At 38.3% G+C, this 20235-nt stretch overlaps 1 protein-coding gene across 1 annotated transcript; it reads right to left on the reverse strand.

The window, feature by feature from the left end:
* Positions 1 to 189: 189 nt before the first annotated feature.
* LOC126080437 (olfactory receptor 8K3-like) lies at positions 190 to 1143 on the reverse strand. Its single transcript, XM_049891655.1, has one exon. The coding sequence runs from the start codon at positions 1141 to 1143 to the stop codon at positions 190 to 192; it is 954 nt and encodes a 317-aa protein (XP_049747612.1).
* Between the last annotated feature and the right edge of the window lie 19092 nt (positions 1144 to 20235).

Genomic DNA, 20235 nt, shown 5'->3' on the forward strand with positions numbered 1-20235 from the left:
CCTGCTCAAGGAAGGCAATGCTTTGTACTGTTTCACTTATTAATCTACTTACAGCTCTTAGTAGAGTGACAGGTAGAAGGCAATATAGAAATATATGTTGAACTTATCTGTGCGTTTTGTGCTTGCTATTCCCTCTGGAGGCACACAGAAAAAGTTTAAAACCGAAATGTAAATTACATGAATCATATGTTAGAGTGAACTTTGAGAAAATATATTGCATAATCGTCCTAAAGCCCTATGTAAGGCATATTTTACATCTCTATTCCTCAAACTGTAGATCAAGGGATTCAACATGGGGATCACCAGGGTGTAAAATATGGAAGCCATTTTATCAGTGCCAAAGGAATGACTGGACTTGGGCTGCAGATACATAAAGATTAAAGTCCCATAGAACACTACCACCACAGTCAGGTGGGATCCACAGGTGGAGAAGGCCTTGTGCCTGCCCTCAGCTGAGTTCAGTCTGAGAATGGATACAATTATGACTATGTAAGAAACAAGAACTATTAGGAGGGATGAAATCAGATCAAAAACAGATAAGATGAAAATGCCCAATTTGATCTCATGTGTGTCTGAGCAGAGCAAGGATAACAAGGGGAGAATATCACAGTAGAAATGCCTGATGATATTGTGGCCACAGAAGGATAAATTAAAAATCTTTATGGTGACCAGAAAAGAAACAAATGTGCTATAGAGATAAGGGATTGCCACCAGCACAGAACACACCCCTCGCGACATGATGATGGTGTAGCACAAAGGGTTACAGATAGCCACGTAGCGGTCGTAGGACATTGCTGACAGAATAAACAATTCAGTAGTTATGAATATAGAAAAGAAAACTTGCTGTATAGCACAAAAATAATACGAGATTGTATTTTCATCCACAACAAAATTGACTAGCATTTTGGGTCCCACGATTGTTGAATAACCAAGATCAGTGATAGCCAGGTGTCTGAGAAAAAAGTACATAGGAGTTTGTAGCTTGGAGTCCATCTTGGTGAGGATGATGATGCCCAAGTTGCCCACCACTGAGATCAGGTAGATGATGAGGAACAGCCCGAACAATGGAGCCTGCAGATCAGGGCGGTCTGTGATTCCCAACAGAATGAATTCATGCAGCACTGTTAGATTGTGTTTGTCCATCTTGGTCTATCAGGAAACCTGTTCTGAATGGAGACATCAGCATCATCAATGGCTTTTATGCAATATCATCTGGTCAGTTTTTAGTCTACAAAACCAGCATGAATAGTATAAATCCAAACATTCTATTTTAGGATATTTGAATACATATCCAACTGACACAAATTTGACACACGCATATACATGTTAGATTGATGGATACATTGGTAGATAGATGAAACAAAAATGAATGATATGTTAAATCTTTAGGTGTTAGGTGCATGGATATTTATTATACTGTTCTTAAAACTTTTATCTTTTTCACATACCTAAAAAATACACAGATACATTTTGAATCCTGTCCTTCAAAATACTATCTTACGAAAACTGATATATATATATAGATGGTCCAGAATGGAACAATCAACGTACTAGACAAGTTTTCAATAGATACATAATTGAACACAGAGGAAATTATGTGTCTTTATACAAGAAAACATCCCCAGAAATATATGTACATTGATCCAACCTCTGCTATACGTCCATTTGTAATGCATGCGATGTGGTGCTTTGGGCAAATAACGTAAGTTATGTGAATCTTTTTATCCCCATCTGAAAAATCATATTCTATCTCTTTTTTGCAGGGTTGTTAGGGAAGATAAATGAGAGTTAAAGGCTTCAATGTGTCTAGGATACTTGAAAATAATTCAAAAATAGTGTGTCTAGACTATTTGTCTACCTATTCATCTTTCTGTCTGTCTGTATATCTATCATCTTTCATCATCATCTTCTGTCTTTGTTTGATGTTGACAGTAGTTACTTGGAATTATTATTTTTTGTTGTTGTGAATTGTTTTGATTTTAAGATATTTATAGGTATATTGTTCTGGACTGTGACTTAAGATCTTTGTCACCATTTTCATGATGAATAGGTTCATTAAAATGTTATCCTTGTAACTGACCCCAGCCTTATATTCCATAACACCTATTTAATGACTAAAGTGTCATTCTTTAGATTACTTTATTTTCTAGTCTAATTAAAATACTTTCATTTCTAGTTGGACATTCATATTGTAACTGACACATTCTATGTTTTTTGTAAGAAACCAGGTACACATATTTTTTTTCATGGAGAAACGTAAGATACATGAGGAAATCTGAACAAATATTGAAAACTTAATGCCATAAACTTCCGCTTGTAAAAAAATATCGTCTACTTTCATGAAAAAGAAAGTTTAAAAAAAATCACAACATGATACAGTAGCATAGGAGAAGAAGAAAATATACTGATGATGACACCTATGGGAATTCCTGGAAGTTATTCAAAAATTTTTGAACATGAAACATGCTCTGTTTAACATTGGAACTCCAATGTGGGATGATATATCTTGGATAAATTTAAGTATAATCTTTAAAAAATCTATCTGGATGTACCACAGAGATTTTAAAAATAAAAGAATAGCCCTGCAGGTTAATTTACCAAAATCATAGGTTTAAAACTCTGTGATCATCACTGCCTCATAAGAATATGTGTGTATCTACCCCTCCATCTATCTCTCTATCTCTCTAACTCTCTATTTCTCTCTCTCTCTACCTACCTATCTACCTATAAATCTATCCATCTGTCTGTCTACATATCTATTTTCTATCTGGCCTGTATCTATTCCGGAAAACTATGAGTAGTGCAGTCTCTGAGTAAATTATTAGTCAACAAATTCAGACATTAAATTTCATACCATTAAATTACAAAAGTGAATAAATGAAGTGCATTTTTATCTCATATAAAACATATCAAGAATAATGGTGGAAAGCAGACTGAATTGAATTAAAATTATTAATATTTTTCTGTGGCTTTGCTATCAAATAAAAATGAGGCTGTTAAACGGTGACTAAAATATTGTAATTGTTAGTAAAACATACTAATGCATCAAAAAATTCTACCTTTTACCTGTAATGAATCTGTTTGGACACCTTGAGCATATTCCACCTGAGTTTAGAGGTCATCTCAAGAATAGATTTGACACATTGAACACTAATGACTAAAGATTAGACAAGTTTGTAATGACATCAACCATCATAGATGAAGAATGCAACATGGCATAAAGGAAACAATATATACTTTTCTCTCAGTCGTTGAGCATCTCCCTGGGGAGATATCAAGCAATATGTTAATTACATCTGAAGCACCTGAAAGGTTAATGAAATGTGTAGGATATTTGTAATTTTTCTAAACAAATTGTATTCACCAGAAAGTAAATCTCTTTTAGATATATTTATTCATTTATTCTCAGTTAAGTTTCAATTTGTCCATCCAAGGACCTAGAGTAAAATATTTTACCTTTAGGTCAGACCATACTCAATACGCCCCCATTTGCTTAACGTTCTAAAATGGAACTAAAATAGTACATTTCATAAATATAACGCATGGTTTCTTTATGTTTTTCTTTTTCCTATATTTTCACTATTTTTTTTTACCTTGGGAACAGGTATTAGTCACTTCGACAGCTCCTATTATTACAAGTTTTCTGTTTAAGCCTTCTCTCATTTTATTTTATTAGATTAACATATTCTATTTTATTGGCATGACTCAACATGAGAAGAAACAGCTGCATATATTCATTAATAATTGGAAAGTGGAACGTACAGAGTATGAATCTCAGGAAACTGGAAGTTGAAAAAATGAAATGCATAAAGATCAATAACCTAGGCATTAATAGAGATTTGTCAATTCCCTCAGCTGCCCCTGCTTGATGGTAACTTTCTCTAATAGAGAAATTATATGCAGGTACTATTTGACACATGGTTGGAGGGACCAATTCCTGGAGGAGGACATCATGGTTGCTATACTAGAGGGTCGGGAAAAATAGGAAGTCCCTCAGTGAGATGGATTGACACAGCGTCTGCCACAACGGGCTCAAACATAGCAAGGATTGTGAGGTGGTGCAGGACACGGCACTCTTTTCTTCTGTTGTTCATGGGGTTTCTGTGATTAGAACTCACCCGATGACACCTCACAAAAAGAAGTATTAAGATCACTGGGGATCATTCAATATTTTAGTGAATCACAGGTTAGTTCTTATTCTAATTTCAATAATATTTAACTTGTACACTCAAGCTCCTCAGTATTTTCTTAACATTCTCTCTCTCTCCGTCTGTGTTATTTTCAGAAGCCCCTTCAATGAAAACCTATATAGATAGATCAGGCATTTTTTTTTTCCCTTTTGGGTTGATGGATATTCCTGAATTGCGTATTGATCCTTTTGATCTGCATGATTACTTTGGTGGGAAGCTCTTGGATGTTTATGGTAATCATGGCAATATCCAATAAACTGGAAATTTTGGTTCTTTCACATTTTTGGCATGTGCTGGCACATTGTGGCCCATACCCATAACCACAGGACCACTTCATGCTTGATGTCTGGCCCTGCTGATCCCTGGCAGTGTCCTTCCATGCTGTAATTGATGGATGGCTGCATGGTAGGGGCCATCTGCACTCACCGTCCATTCTATGATGGTACCTGCATCTGCATGATCTCTTCATCAAAAGAAATTTGTGTTTGTGGTTTGCACAAGTTTCTTCTCAGCAAGAGAATGGGACAGTCACACATATAGAGAAAAGAATGTGTTAATGACTTTCCTTGTATAGAGAAGGTTAGAGGCTGGAGAAAGGGATGGTTCTCCCCTTACCTGAGACGCCCAGACTGACACAGTTTGTTTTGACAGGCTGTCTTTTTCAGGCTCAGGACAGAGTGGGCTGCTCTGATATCCACTGGAAACTGTACAGTTCCCCCCCTGCTCCACACACACCTTCATTATAACCAGTGGCTCAGGTGGGAGACTTTCTCCCAGTACTCTTCAATTAGAGGCTTTACAGATTGGCACCATGGGCCACTGGGCACCCCATATTCTTTCTTTCCTCTGGGAAAGAACTTAGGACTTCTCTCTTCCAATGCCCATTTGCTTTGCACTAGGCACTCTGGTCTCAGCTTAACGGGGTTCAGGGACTCCCAACTCCCTCTCTCTTCAGGGTCCCTCCTCTTCTTGAGCTGCCAGGAAACCAGTCATTTCCCTACAAAGTGGTGTCCAGGAATGCAACCTGTCTCTTCTGATCGGTGAATTTTCTCTTTTCCTCTTCCTGATCCTGATAGGAATATACTTGGTAGGCAAGCTCGAAAAGACAAGATCCCCATCTCAACATCTTCCTCAAGTTTTTGCAGTTTTCTCTGTATATCCTGGGTGCTCTGTCTAATAAAAATCGTATTCAGGATGTGAGCATTTTAAAGACTCTCAGAGTCTGTGTCTGAGAACCATCTAAATGCTTCATACACACACAATACACGCTCACACATCCTAGTTAGTTTTACCAACCTAATAACTGATACCTAGAGCCTTTTACACCCTCAAGGGTCAATTCCTGCCCCTTCTTGGGACTCTAAAGGCCTTACCTAGGAATTATCCTGTTATTTGCCAAATAACTCCATATATCTAGAGCCTTTCTTGCCCTTAATGGTTAATTCCTCCTGCTTCCTGCACCTCTTCTAAGGTTTTATGTAGACACTTACCATATAGCCCAGGTGCATTTCGTATCTCCCAAGAAGTCATTGTTGGGTCCCAGGCGAATCATCTACCAGGGCCACTGGAAGGTCTCTAGGAGAAATCTCCTGGTAGCACCAGATGTTGGGGTGGCCTGTTGTCCTATCCACCTCTGGAACTGGGAAGATGACTACTGGCTGGCTCACCAGAAATGTTGCTGGCTGGAAACTTCAGGCTCTGCTCGGCGCAACTCATCTCAGCCAATAAACAATAGGCCAAAGTAGAAGAGTGGGAGAGTCGAAAGATGTCTTTATGTCACTGTGCAAGGATGAGAAACAGCTGGGGCTGCTTCTGCCAAGACTGCTCAGACAGGCCGAGGGGAAACATTACTTATAAGGGGTTTACAAGCTGGACGCTCATACAAGCTACATCAGCAACATTATTAACCACATTTCTCAGCTGCAATAAGGTTTACATATAACTTCATGCATCACATCTTCAGAATATGGTAGTTAAACTACAACCAGAGCCATGGTATTATGATATATGAGAACTAAAAGGTTGTCTTGAATGTCAACATGTTGTCTCAACTTGTTTTTAGCAGTTTCCTCTAATTTCGGGAAGCGGTTAAGGAGAGGGGAACCATGATTTTAATGTGAAGCTTTGCAGCATGCCAAGCAAAGGAACAAGGATTCTACTGTAAAGCTAGGGGTGTGTCAAGCAAGCTGCTCAAGGAAGTGGAATCTTCCTCAGCCTGGGGAGCTCTGTCTTATCATGACCACCTTCACCTTCTAAATGCTTCAAACTTTCAAAAATATTTATGCTCACATGACAATGTAACATGCATCTTTTTCTTATATTCCAATGAACTATTTTATTCAAATTTCATTGGCTACACAGGGGATTCTCTTTCACAATCTTGAACGATGAAAATAATTTAGATTCTAGGTGCTTTAATAAAACTCTAGAAATGTTGGAAAAAAGAATACATGAAAAATTTTAAGGAGCAACCTGGAGCAGCTTTATCCATAAGGCAAGACAGCTGTATCCGTGCCAGATACTAGACTTTCCTTTAATTAGATATATAGCACAGTATAAAACATTGAATTATCTCTTTTTGCCTCTCATAACTAGGGTGAACAAAAGTCAATGATAATATACAGCCTAATAAATATTAGCCAAAGTTTAGGAAAGTCAAACCTATGAAACATAATATCATTTTACCCAAAGAACTACACCAAAAAAAAATTGAATGAATATTTTAAAAAAGTTTTTCATATAGATGAGAAAAGATAAAACCCATGAAACAAAAACAAACAAAAGATAATTATTAAATAAGAACAACTAGTGAGGAAGGAATTCCAAACCTGGGAGCAATTCTGGATGACATCGAGAAATTTATCTTAATTGGCGCATAGATCAGAATATACATTCATTAAGATAAACTTCTTGAGGTTATCCAGAGTTGCTCCCAGGTTTGGGATTCCTTCCCCACCCTCTAGGCAAAATGGGTTGATTACAACAAAGTCAGATACAGAGCTGAACTTGTAGATTGCTAAATTGAAAGGTATGTTGAGCTAACAGATTGATATGTGAAATTAAATGCATTAATAAGAAAAGAATGGAACCCCAAAGTCCAGAATGGGGACATTTGAGCAAATTTAGATAACTTGAGTACTTCAAATCATCACACTACCCTGCGACTCCTTGCAACCTGGCCCAAATCTAATACTCCCCTCAGAAACTATGAAGACTGAAACACAAGGCAAGTGCTTACACAAACACACATACACAAATGACAGAATTGACACTGCAAAGTTTATTTTAATAGAAGAAAAAACACCAGAGTCATTGTAGCTCCACTTTTGTAATTAGTGCCTTTTCCCACTTCCACTCAGCATATCCACTCTCCTTTCATGACTTCATGGTTCCCAACACATTCTCCTGGAGGTCTGGTGGTGCACTGGTTAAGAAATTGGCTGCGAACCAAAAGGTCAGCGTCTCAAATCCATCGGCTGCTTCTTGGAAACCCTATGGAACAGTTCTACCCTGTCCATTAAGTTTTCTATGACTCAGAATTGACTCAATGACAAAAGGTTTTGTTTTCTAATACATTCTCATAAAAAAAAACAAATGCACTGCTCTTGAGTAGATTCCAACCCCCAGCAATACTTTACGACAAAGTAGAATGCATGCATAGGGATTCCAAGGCTGTAAATCTGTGTGGAAGATGACTGCTACGTCTTTCTCCCATGAAGTGGCTATTGGGTTTGAACTGGCGATCTTTCAGTTAGCAGCAGAGCAGTTTAGCCACTGCAGCACCAGGGCCCCAACATGTTATTCTACACTATAACATTTGCGTAGTTATTAAGCTTGTGATCGATTTCATTTCTGCAAGGAAGGCAAAGGTTTTTACTCTTTAGTTTCCTCTTTTGTTCATCAGTGCATTTAGAAGAGTGACTGGCACATAAAAGTAAATTTATTAATATGTGTGGAACGTATTTTTGTTCACCATACCTTAGAGAGACACACAGACAAGGTTTGAAGCCCATGATATAATTTATAAGAACCATATGATAAGTTAAGTGGTAGAAAAGATATTGCTTAATTTATTCCATGTTCTTTGAATGGCATGTTTTACATCTTTGTTCCTCAAGCTATATATCAAGGGATTCAACACTGGAATAACCAGGGTGTAAAATATGGAAGCCACTTTATCAGTTTCCTAGGAATGACTGGACTCGGGATGCACGTATGTAAAGATTAAAGTCCCGTGGAACACGACCACCACGGTCAGATGGGATCCACAAGTGGAGAAGGCCTTGTGCCTCCCCTCAGCTGAGTTTATCCTGAGAATGGCTACAAAAACAAGCAGATAAGATACAAGAACTATTAGAAGGGATGAAATCAAATCAATAGATGCTGCGATGAGAATGATCAATTCAATTTCATGTGTGTTTGAGCAGAGCAAAGATACTAAGGGGAGACAGTCACAGTAGAAAAGACTGATGACATTGTAGCCACAGAAGGATAAATCAAAAATCCTTATGGTGATAAGAGAAATAAATGCACTATAAAGATAAACGATTGCCACCAAAGCCCGACAAACCTTTTGTGACAAAATGACTGTGTAGAGCAGAGGGTGACAGATGCCCACATAGTGGTCATAAGACATTGCTACAGAATAAATAATTCACTAATGATGAACAAGAGGAAGAAAGCTAACTGTATAGCACAAAAATAATAGGAGATTGTCTTTTCATCTACAACAAAATTTACCAAAGTTTTGGGTGCCACGGTTGTTGAATAGCCAACATCAGTGATAGCCAGGTGTCTAAGAAAAAAAGTACATGGGAGTTTGTAGCCTGGAGTCCATCTTGGTGAGAATGATGATGCCCGAGTTGCCCACCACTGAGACAAATGTAGATGATGAGGAACAGCCCAAACAATGGTGCCTGCAGCTCTGGGCGGTCTGTGATTCCCGTAACAATGAACTCATTCAGCACTGTTAGATTGTGTTTGTCCATCTAGGTCTATCAGGAAACCTATTGTGGATAGAGACATCAGCAGAGTCAACAAGGTTTATGTAGCATCCTCTGGTGGATTTTTAGTATACAAAGGCAATATGCTAAATGAATAAGATAAATCCAAAGTTTGCAGTATAGATATATGAAAGTAAACCCACCTCCCACAAATAAAGCATAGACACACAAAGATAGAGAGAGAGAGAAACATGGGGAGAGAAAGGGAAATCTACCTTGTTATCAGTGGGGGAAAATTTGCTCCCCAAAGAACATTTGTGAATGTTTGAGACATTTTGGATGTCACACTAGGAGAAGAGCACTACTTGTATCTAAAGGAAGCCTGGGATGTTGCTAAATATTTTACTATATACAGGGTAACTCCCCACAATAAGGAAATTTCCAGTCCAAAATGTCACTGGGGTGGGGGGGGGTGGAGATCAGAAATCCTGTATAGATATAGATACAGATGTAAATGTAGATGTGCATGTAGGCACAGATAAAGGTACAGGCATAGGTGTACATGTATGTTTATGTGTACATGTGCTCATAGGCATGTGTGTACATGTAGATGTGTATGTACATATATATGCACACCCGCTCATGCACACGCTCACCTTCATGCACGTACACATACACACATACACACACAGAGATGGTATCCCTGGCAGAGCAGTGGTTAAGGGCTTGGCTGCTAACCAAAAGGTCAGCTGTTTGGATCTACCAGCTGCTCCTTAGAGACCCGAAGGGGAAGTTCTCCTCTGTTTTAAAGGGTCTCTATGAGTCAGGATCGAATTGATGACAGTAGGCTTGTTTTTTTTTTTTTATATACAGATAAATATATGAAGCAAAAATTTAAAAAATATTATAAATGTTAGGTGTTAGGTATATGAATGTTTACTAAACTTTCTCTTTGTTATGTCTTTAATGACAATCACATAATGGCATTTACAAAATTATAATACATATGTTGATTGTAAAAATTTTAAACTGCAAGAGGGGGTCAAGATGGCTGACTAGGTAGACGCTACCTTGGATCCCTCTTGCAACAAAGACTCAGAAAAACAAGTGAATCGATCATATACATGACAATCTACGAACCCTGACCAACAAACACAGATTTAAACAGTTGACCTGAGTGACAGAGACCAAGAACGAACAACTATGGCGAAGCAGCGACCGCTTTCGGAGACTGGAGGCAGAGTAACAGTCAGGTAACCTTGGCGCCAGGCTTAGGACTGGGCACAGGGGAGCTGAACACAACATCCTGTGACGGAGCAAACAGGGGGAGCAGCCCTACCCCCCAGAACTGACCTCGGAAGGAGGCCCAGCCGGTGCGCGTAGGTGGCACGGTGACACGGCTGGCGGGAAGAGAAGTCCCCGGGATGCAGCAACAGGTTTTGGAGCCGGGAGTGCAGCATCCCAGCCGGGGAACCTTAATGCTGGGCTTTGGACTGGCAGCGGAGGAACTGACCGTGGCTTCTGCGGGTCTGACCCGCGGGGGCAATCTCTACCCAGCCAGCACACACAGGCGATGCGCCCCTCGGGAATCTCAGATAAAACAGTCATCCCAAGCAAGATAAGTAACTTCGTCCATATTCTGGGGTGCTACTCTCTCCTGTTTTTCTGAACCCTCCCCTCCCCTTCCCAGGCAGCTTCACTAACATTGGAATTTCCTGAGCCAGAGGGAGAACTGCTCCACGGGTTTTCTTTTCCTTTTTTTTTTGGTCTTTTCCTAACCCATTCTTCTGGCCTGAGAGAAGCAACCACAAAAAACCCAGGGACCAAAAATCCTTCCCTAAGTGGACTAAAAACACAGAACCAGCTCCAGCCAAGCATATGTGATCCACAGTCTCTGGCTTTCATCCCTACAGGGAACAAGGTAGCTATTATAATGCAAAGGCATTTCTGATAGGGATCTGACTGCATTTTTTTTTTTTTTTAGCCAATTTACTGGAAAGACAAGTTTCCCAGGTCTGATATCTCTAGCCTAGCCTCCCGCCTTAGGGGTCTAAAGAGGGTGAAACCTACCAATCTGTAGAGGTACTTGCATTGGGGCCTAAGGTGCAGCTGCAGAGCCCACCCACCAAGGTGCTTTAGGAATATAGAAACACCTACCTCACTGACACTTGGGGGAAACGTATCAGCATCCTGCACCCCCAGAGTGTGAACCCCAGCTCCTACTAGAATCTGGTGCACACAACTATCACCACTACTTCTCAAGGTGGATAGGTGACAGGGTGCATCACACACTTGATGACCCAAAATCAGATTCTACTCAAGAATAGTGAATGGACTCAGGCATATATATCGGGTTACAGCCCAAACCAGCTGGTAATAGGTCATAAGTAAGTCAAGGGCTACAACAAACAAGACAGCACAATCTAGTAGCCCATCCACATATATTGAAAGAAAACAAAACAAGATAAGAATCAGTGAGCAAATATAGAATAAATCACTACAATATCTTAGTGATGGCTTAGAGACAGCAGTCGATATCAAACCACATAAAGAAGCAGACCATGACTGCTTCTACAATCCCCCAAAGTAAAGAATCAAAATCTTTCCCAAATGAAGATACAATCCTGGAATTATCAGATACACAATATAAAAAACTAATTTACAGAATGCTTCAAGACATCAGGGATGACCTCAGAAATGAAATAAAGCAATCTGCCGAAAAAGCCAAGGAACACACTGATAAAACAGTTGAAGAAACAAAAAGATTATTCAAGAAGATAGTGGGAAAATTAATAAGTTGCAAGAATCCATAGAGAGACAGCATTCAGAAATCCAAAACATTAACAATAAAATTACAGAATTAGACAATGCAATAGGAAGTCGGAGGAGCAGACTTGAGAAATTAGAATGCAGAGTGGGAAATCTGGAGGAACAGGGAATTAACACCAATATAGCTGGAAAAAAATCAGATAAAAGAATCAAAAAAAATGAAGAAACCATAAGAATCATGTGGGACTCTATCAAGAAGGATAACTTGAGTGTGATTGGAATCCCAGAACAGAAAACACAGAGAGAATAGTTGAAGATCTGCTGACAGAAAACTTCCCTGACATCATGAAAGATGAAAGGATATCTATCCAAGATGCTCATCGAACCTCACTTAAGATAGATCCAAAAAGAAAAACACCGAGACATATTATCAACAAAGTTGCCAAAATGAAAGATAAAAAGAAAATTTTAAAAGCAACCAGGGACAAAAAAATGTCTCCTACAAGGGAGAATCAATAAGTTCAGACTACTCAGCAGAAACCATGCAGGCAAGAAGGCAATGGGATGACATATACAGAGCACTGAAGGAGAAAAACTGCCAGCCAAGGATCATATATCCAGCAAAACTCTCTCTCAAATATAAAAGCGAAATTAAGATATTTACAGATAAACACAAGTTTAGAGAATTTGCAAAAACCAAACCAAAGCTACAAGAAATATTAAAGGAAATTGTTTGGTCAGAAAACCAATAGTATGAGATACCAGCACAACACAAGGTCAAGAACAGAACATCCTGATATCAACTCAAATAGGGAAATAACAAAAACAAATTAAGATTAAAAAAAAAAAAAAGCTCAAAATAGGGAATCATTGAAGTCAATATGTAAAAGGTCACAATAATCAAAAAGAGGGACTAAATACAGGTGGCATAGAACTGCCATATGGAGAGGGATACAAGGCGATATAGGACAATACAAGTTAGGTTTTTACTTAGAAAAATAGGGGTAAATATTAAGGTAACCACAAAAAGGTATAACAACTCCATAACTCAAAATAAAAACAAAGAAAAATGTAACGACTCAGCAAACATAAAGTCAAACACTATGAAAATGAGGAACACACAATTCACAACGAAAAAAGTCTCAGCACAAAGAAGTAAGTGGAAAAATGAAATTGTCAACAACACACATAAAAAGGCATCAAAATGACAGCACTACACACATACTTATCTATAATTACGCTGAATGTAAATGGACTAAATGCACCAATAAAGAGACAGAGGGTCTCAGACTGGATAAAGAAACACGATCCGTCTATATGCTGCCTACAAGAGACACACCTTAGACTTAGAGACACAAACAAACTAAAACTCAAAGGATGGAAAAAAATGTATCAAGCAAACAATAAGCAAAAAAGAAGAGGAGTAGCAATATTAATTTCTGACAAAATAGACTTTAAAGTTAAATCTACCACAAAGGATAAAGGACACCACATAATGATAAAAGGGACAATTGACCAGAAAGATATAACCATATTAAATACTTATGCACCCAATGACAGGGCTGCAAGATACATAAATCAAATTTTAACAGAACTGAAAAGCGAGATAGACACCTCCACAATTATAGTAGGAGACTTCAACACACCACTTTCGGAGGACAGGACATCCAGTAAGAAGCTCATTAGAGACATGGAAGACCTAATTACAACAATCAACCAACTTGACCTCATTGACTTATGCATAACTCTCCACCCAACCGCTGCAAATTATACTTTTTTTTTCTAGTGCACATGGAACATTCTCTAGAATAGACCACATATTAGATCATAAAACAAACCTTTGCAGAATCCAAAACATGGAAATATTACAAAGCATCTTCTCAGACCACAAGGCCATAAAAGTGGAAATCAATACCAGAAAAATTAGGGAAAAGAAATCAAATACTTGGAAAATGAACAATACCCTCCTGAAAAAAGACTGGGTTATAAAAGACATTAAGGAGGGAATAAGGAAATTCATAGAACGCAACGAGAATGAAAATACTTCCTATCAAAACCTCTGGGACACAGCAAAAGCAGTGCTCAGAGGCCAATTTATATCGATAAATGCACACATACAAAAAGAAGAAAGAGCCAAAATCAGAGAACTCTCCCTACAACTTGAACAAATAGAAAGTGAGCAACAAAAGAATCCATCAGGCACCAGAAGAAAACAAATAATAAAAATTGGAGCTGAACTAAATGAATTAGAGAACAGAAAAACAACTGAAAGAATTAACAAAGCCAAAAGCTGGTTCTTTGAAAAAAATAACAAAATTGATAAACCATTGTGCAGACTCACTAAAGAAATACAGGAAAGGAAACAAATAACCCAAATAAGAAACGAAATGGGCCACATCACAACAGACCCAACTGAAATTAAAAGAATCGTAGAAGATTATTACTAAAAATTGTACTCTAACAAATTTGCAAACCTAGAAGAAATGGATGAATATCTGGAAAAACACTACCTACCTAAACTAACACATTCAGAAGTAGAACAACTAAATAGACCCATAACAAAAAAAGAGGTTGAAACGGTAATCAAAAAACCCCCAACAAAAAAAAAGCCCTGGCCTGGATGGCTTTACTGCAGAGTTCTACCAAACTTTCAGAGAAGAGTTAACACCACTACTACTGAAGGTATTTCAAAGCATAGAAAATGACGGAATACTACCTAACTCATTCTATGAAGCCACCATTTCCCTGATACCAAAACCAGGTGAAGACATCGCAAAAAAAGAAAATTACAGACCTATATCCCTCATGAACATAGATGCAAAAATCCTCAACAAAATTCTAGCCAATAGAATTCAACAACATATCAGAAAAATAATCCACCATGACCAAGTGGGATTTATACCAGGCATGCAAGGCTGGTTTAATATTAGAAAAAGCATTAATGTAATCCACCATATAAATAAAACAAAAGACAAAAACCACATGATCTTATCAATTGATGCAGAAAAGGCATTTGACAAAGTCCAACACCCATTTATGATAAAAAACTCTCAGCAAAATAGGAATTGAAGGAAAATTCCTCAACATCACTCTAAATCGAGAGAGCCTGAAAGCATTTCCCTTAAGAACAGGAACCAGACAAGGATGCCCTTTATCACCGCTCTTATTCAACATTGTGCTAGAAGTCCTAGCCAGAGCAATTAGGCTAGACAAAGAAATAAAGGGCATCTTCATTGGCAAGGAGGAAGTAATATTATCTCTATTAGCAGATGACATGATCTTATACACAGAAAACCCTAAGGAATCCTCCAGAAAACTACTGAAACTAATAGAAGAGTTTGGCAGAGTCTCAGGTTATAAGATAAACATACAAAAATCACCTGTATTCCTCTACATCAACAAAAAGAACATCGAAGAGGAAATCACCAAATCAATACCATTCACAGTAGCCCCCAAGAAGATAAAATACTTAGGAATAAATCTTACCAAAGATGTAAAAGACCTATACAAAGAAAATTACCAAGTACTACTACAGGAAACTAAAAAGGACCTACTTAAGTGAAAAAACATACCTTGCTCATGGATAGGAAGATTTAACATAGTAAAAATGTCTATTCTACCAAAAGCCATCTATACATACAATGCACTTCTGATCCAAATTCCAATGTCATTTTTAAATGTGATGGAGAAACAAATCAGCAACTTCATATGGAAGGGAAAGAAACCTCGGATAAGTAAAGCATTACTGAGAAAGAAGAAGAAAGTGGGAGACCTCACTCTACCTGATTTCAGAACCTATTATACAGCCACAGTAGTCAAAACAGCCTGGTATTGGTACAACAACAGGCACATAGACCAATGGAACAGAATTGAGAACCCAGATATAAATCCATCCACATATGAGCAGCTAATATTTGACAAAGCCCCAGTGTCAGTTAATTGGGGAAAAGATAGTCTTTTTAACAAATGGTGCTGGCATAACTGGATATCCATTTGCAAAAGAATGAAACAGGACCCATACCTCACACCATGCACAAAAACTAACTCCAAGTGGATCAAAGACCTAACCATAAATACTAAAACGATAAAGATCATGGAATAAAAAATATGGACAACCTTAGGAGCCCTAATACAAGGCATAAACAGAATACAAAACATTACCAAAAATGATGAAGAGAAACCAGATAACTGGGAGCTCCTAAAAATCAAACACCTATGCTCATCTAGAGACTTCTCCAAAAGAGTAAAAAGACCACCGACAGACTGGGAAAGAATTTTCAGCTATGACATCTCCGACCAGCGCCTCATCTCTAAAATCTACATGATTCTGTCAAAACTCAACCACAAAAAGACAAACAACCCAATCAAGAAGTGGGCAAAGGATATGAACACTCACTTCACTAACGAACATATTCAGGCAGCTAACAGATACATGAGAAAATGCTCTTGATCATTAGCTTTTAGAGAAATGCAAATTAAAACTACGATGAGATTCCATCTCACTCCAACAAGGCTGGCATTAATCCAAAAAACTCAAAATAATAAACGTTGGAGAGGCTGCGGAGAGACTGGAACTCTTATACACTGCTGGTGGGAATGTAAAATGGTACAACCACTTTGGAAATCTATCTGGCGTTATCTTAAACAGTTAGAAATAGAACTACCATACTACCCAGAAATCCCACTCCTCAGAATATATCCTAGAGAAATAAGAGCCTTCACACAAACAGATATATGCACACCCTTGTTTATTGCAGCTCTGTTTACAATAGCAAAAAGCGGGAAGCAACCAAGGTGTCCATCAACGGATGAATGGATAAATAAATTGTGGTATATTCACACAATGGAATACTACGCATTGATAAAGAACAGTGAAGAATTGGTGAAACATTTCATAACATGAAGGAACCTGGAAGGCATTATGCTGAGCGAAATTAGTCAGAGGCAAAAGGACAAATATTGTATAAGACCACTGTTATAAGAGCTTGAGAAATAGTATAAACTGAGAAGAACGCATACTTTTGTGGTTACGAGGGGGGGAGGGAGGGAGGGTGGGAGAGGGTTTTTTTACTGATTAATTAGTAGATAAGATCTGCTTTAGGTGAAGGGAAGGACAAAACTCTATACATGGAAGGTCAGCTCAACTGGACTGGACCAAAAGCAAAGAACTTTCAGGGATAAACTGAATGCTTCAAAGGTCAGTGGGGACTACGGCTTAAGGGGACTTCTAAGTCAATTGGCAAAATAATTCTATTATGAATACATTCTGCTTCCCACTTTGAAATGTGGCATCTGGGGTCTTAAATGCTAACAAGCGGCCATCTATGAAGCATCATTTGGTCTCAACCCACCTGGATCAAAGGAGAATGAAGAACACCAAGGTCACACGATAACTACGAGCCCAAGAGACAGAAAGGGCCACATGAACCAGAAACTTACATCATCCTGAGACCAGAAGAACTAGTTGGTACCCGGCCACGATCGATGACTGCCATGACAGGATGCAGAACAGAGAACCCCTGAGGGAGCAGGAGATCAGTGGGATGCAGACCCCAAATTCTCATAAAAAGACCAGACTTAATGGTCTGACTGAGACTAGAGGAATCCCGGCGGTCATGGCCCCCAGCCCTTCTGTTGGCCCAGGACAGGAACCATTCCCAAAGACAACTCATCTGACATGGAAGGGACTGGACAGTGGGTTGGAGAGAGATGCTGATGAAGAGTGAGCTAATTATATCAGGTGGACACTTGAGACTGTGTTGGCATCTCCTGTCTGGAGGAGGTATGGGAGGATAGAGAGAGTTGGAAGCTGGCAAAATTGTCACGAAAGGAGAGACTGGAAGGGCTGACTCATTAGGGGGAGAGCAAGTGGGAGTATGGAGTAAGGTGTATATAAACTCATATGTGACAGTCTGACTTGATTTGTAAACGTTTACTTGAAGCCCAGTAAAAGTTTAAAAAAAAAAATTTAAACTGCAAATTCCCAGAATGTGTGCAAACATTTAATATGCCTCATTTCAAAACATAGTCCAATAAAAGCCCTTGTGCCACAGATGGTGCAGACTGAAACAACATACTTGACAAGAATCAAATACATGTCTTGCCAGGGAAAATCTAATAGATCCTGGTGGGGATTATTCATCTTTATACAGGGGAATATGCAAGGTGGCAGACACATGCAGATACAGTCTCTGTTATACCTCCTCGTTTGACTTATAGAGTAAGATACCTTAATCTCTTTATCCACACTTGTAAAATGACCATTTCCTTTCAGGGTTGTTGAAAACTAAATGAGGATTACATGTTTCAATGTGTTTAAAGTATCAAGACATAACTCTCAAATATGAAATATATAATGTTCTTGCTGTTTTTACAATGATGACAGTAAGTTATCTGAAAGGAGTTTTCTTTACATATGCATATGTAAATCCTTGTAGTGTGACCTAGCTTCTATGGCAGGCAATGAAGATGAGTAGGTTGAGTGCTGTGTTATCCATGTAACTGACCCCAGCCTTTCCTTCCTCCATCTTCAACTCCCGGACTAACTGGACCATCAGTGTGCCAGTCTTCTGGGTCATGTATCTTCTACCTTACTTAAACATTTTAATATATGTTAATCGACTGCTATCCTAAAGTTCAGCAGTTGGAAACCACCAGCCGCTCTGCAGTAGAAACATGTGGCAGTCTGCTTCCATAGAGATTTACAGCTTTGGAAACCCTTTGGGGTCACTGATGAGTCCGGATCACCTTAAAGCTAGTGAGTGTGTTTTAATATAAATTTACTTAAAATATGTCCTAACCTAGGAGTCCTTTCATTATAACTAACATGTAAAAAGTCATTTCTAACAAACTAAATATATTTTCTCATGAAATAATTTACAATACTGAGAGGAAGTTGAGAGAAATTGAGGTCACTGCCATTGATTTTAAAAAGAACTTTCATTAAAAAATTCCATCCAGTTAATGAAATCCTCTAGTCTAAACTATTATATAGTACATAATGCATATAGACATAAGCATTTATACATATCCCTAATAAACCACAGATTAAAAAAAAAAAAATCCAGAAAAGGATGAGGATGGCAGTTTAAGGTAAAAGAATGAATGGTTTGAAATGATGCTACTTACATGAAAATAGCAGTACCAGCAGCCTCTGAGCCAGGAATAATCAAGGAAATAGAAAAATACAACAGTATCATATTAAATAATAAAATGGGAAATATACTATCTCATATAAAATATTGCTGAAAAAGTTGTGACCTACTCTGACAAAATGCCTATGTCAGAAATCAACTGTTGGTCTTTTCCGGACTAGACAAAGCAGAATGAAGAAAACTGAGGACATGAGGAAGCAATTAGTCCAAAGAACTAATGGGCCACTTGAATCCCAACCTCCTGTAACCTGACAACAGAAAACTAGATGGTACCTGGCTGCCACTACTGACCACTCTGACCAGGATTACAATAGAAGGTTTGGGGCAGGATGGGTAAAAAAATGTAGAATAAAATTCAATTTGAACAACAACAACAACAAAAGACCAGATATACTGGTTTGAAAGAGGCTGGAGAAGCCCTTGAGACTATTCCCTTAAGACAGATTCTGACATGAAACTATAGACACTCCTGGAGGCCTGCTTTCAGCTCATAACAGCCAGAGCTGTTAAATAAAAAGACAACATCTGTGAAGGAGGTGCCACTTAGGACAATTAAGTATAGGAGACCAAAAGGGCAAGAAGGAGGGGAGGTACAGGGAAGCCTGACAAATGCAAACAGGGAAGCCAGGGAGGAGATTAGGAGGGTGCTGGCACACATTGTATAAGAATCTTTGATTGGAAAATTCATTTGCTATGTAAACTTTCACCTAAAACACAATAAAATGTTTTCTTTCTTTTTTTTTTTGTTTTAAAGAAGAACTGAATTGAGCATCAGTAGATATTACAATTAGGAAATCAACTCTCTGCAATGAATCCAATAAAACCAACATAAATCTTCTTCAGTTACAATGATGAAAGGCTGAAGTAAAAAAGTTCTTATATTGGTAAGTACTGCTTTTCCTATAAGGTAAGGGAAGGTAAGAGGACTTCTTCTAAACAGCTCTGGAGTTCCATGGAGAGCACAAAGTTATTTTCCATAGTTTACTATCTTTGTTGAGCATTTAATTCTTATTATATAAAACTATATTCTTTGAGAAAATTATATCTTCTTTCTGGTAGATTCCACTGGAAATTGAAGAATATGGTATATAGTACACTATCATCATGAAACTGGCTACTTAGAAGTTTCCTAAACTCCAAAAATTGCTTTTCACATCTCAACAAAAAGGTGAGATGGAA

This window comes from Elephas maximus, chromosome 7 (genome assembly GCF_024166365.1).
Source record: "Elephas maximus indicus isolate mEleMax1 chromosome 7, mEleMax1 primary haplotype, whole genome shotgun sequence".
Lineage (NCBI taxonomy): Eukaryota > Metazoa > Chordata > Mammalia > Proboscidea > Elephantidae > Elephas > Elephas maximus.

Bases quoted from the DNA above. Each gene is read 5' to 3' on its own strand.
- LOC126080437 (XM_049891655.1), bottom strand. From the start codon at position 1,143: ATGGACAAACACAATCTAACAGTGCTGCATGAATTCATTCTGTTGGGA.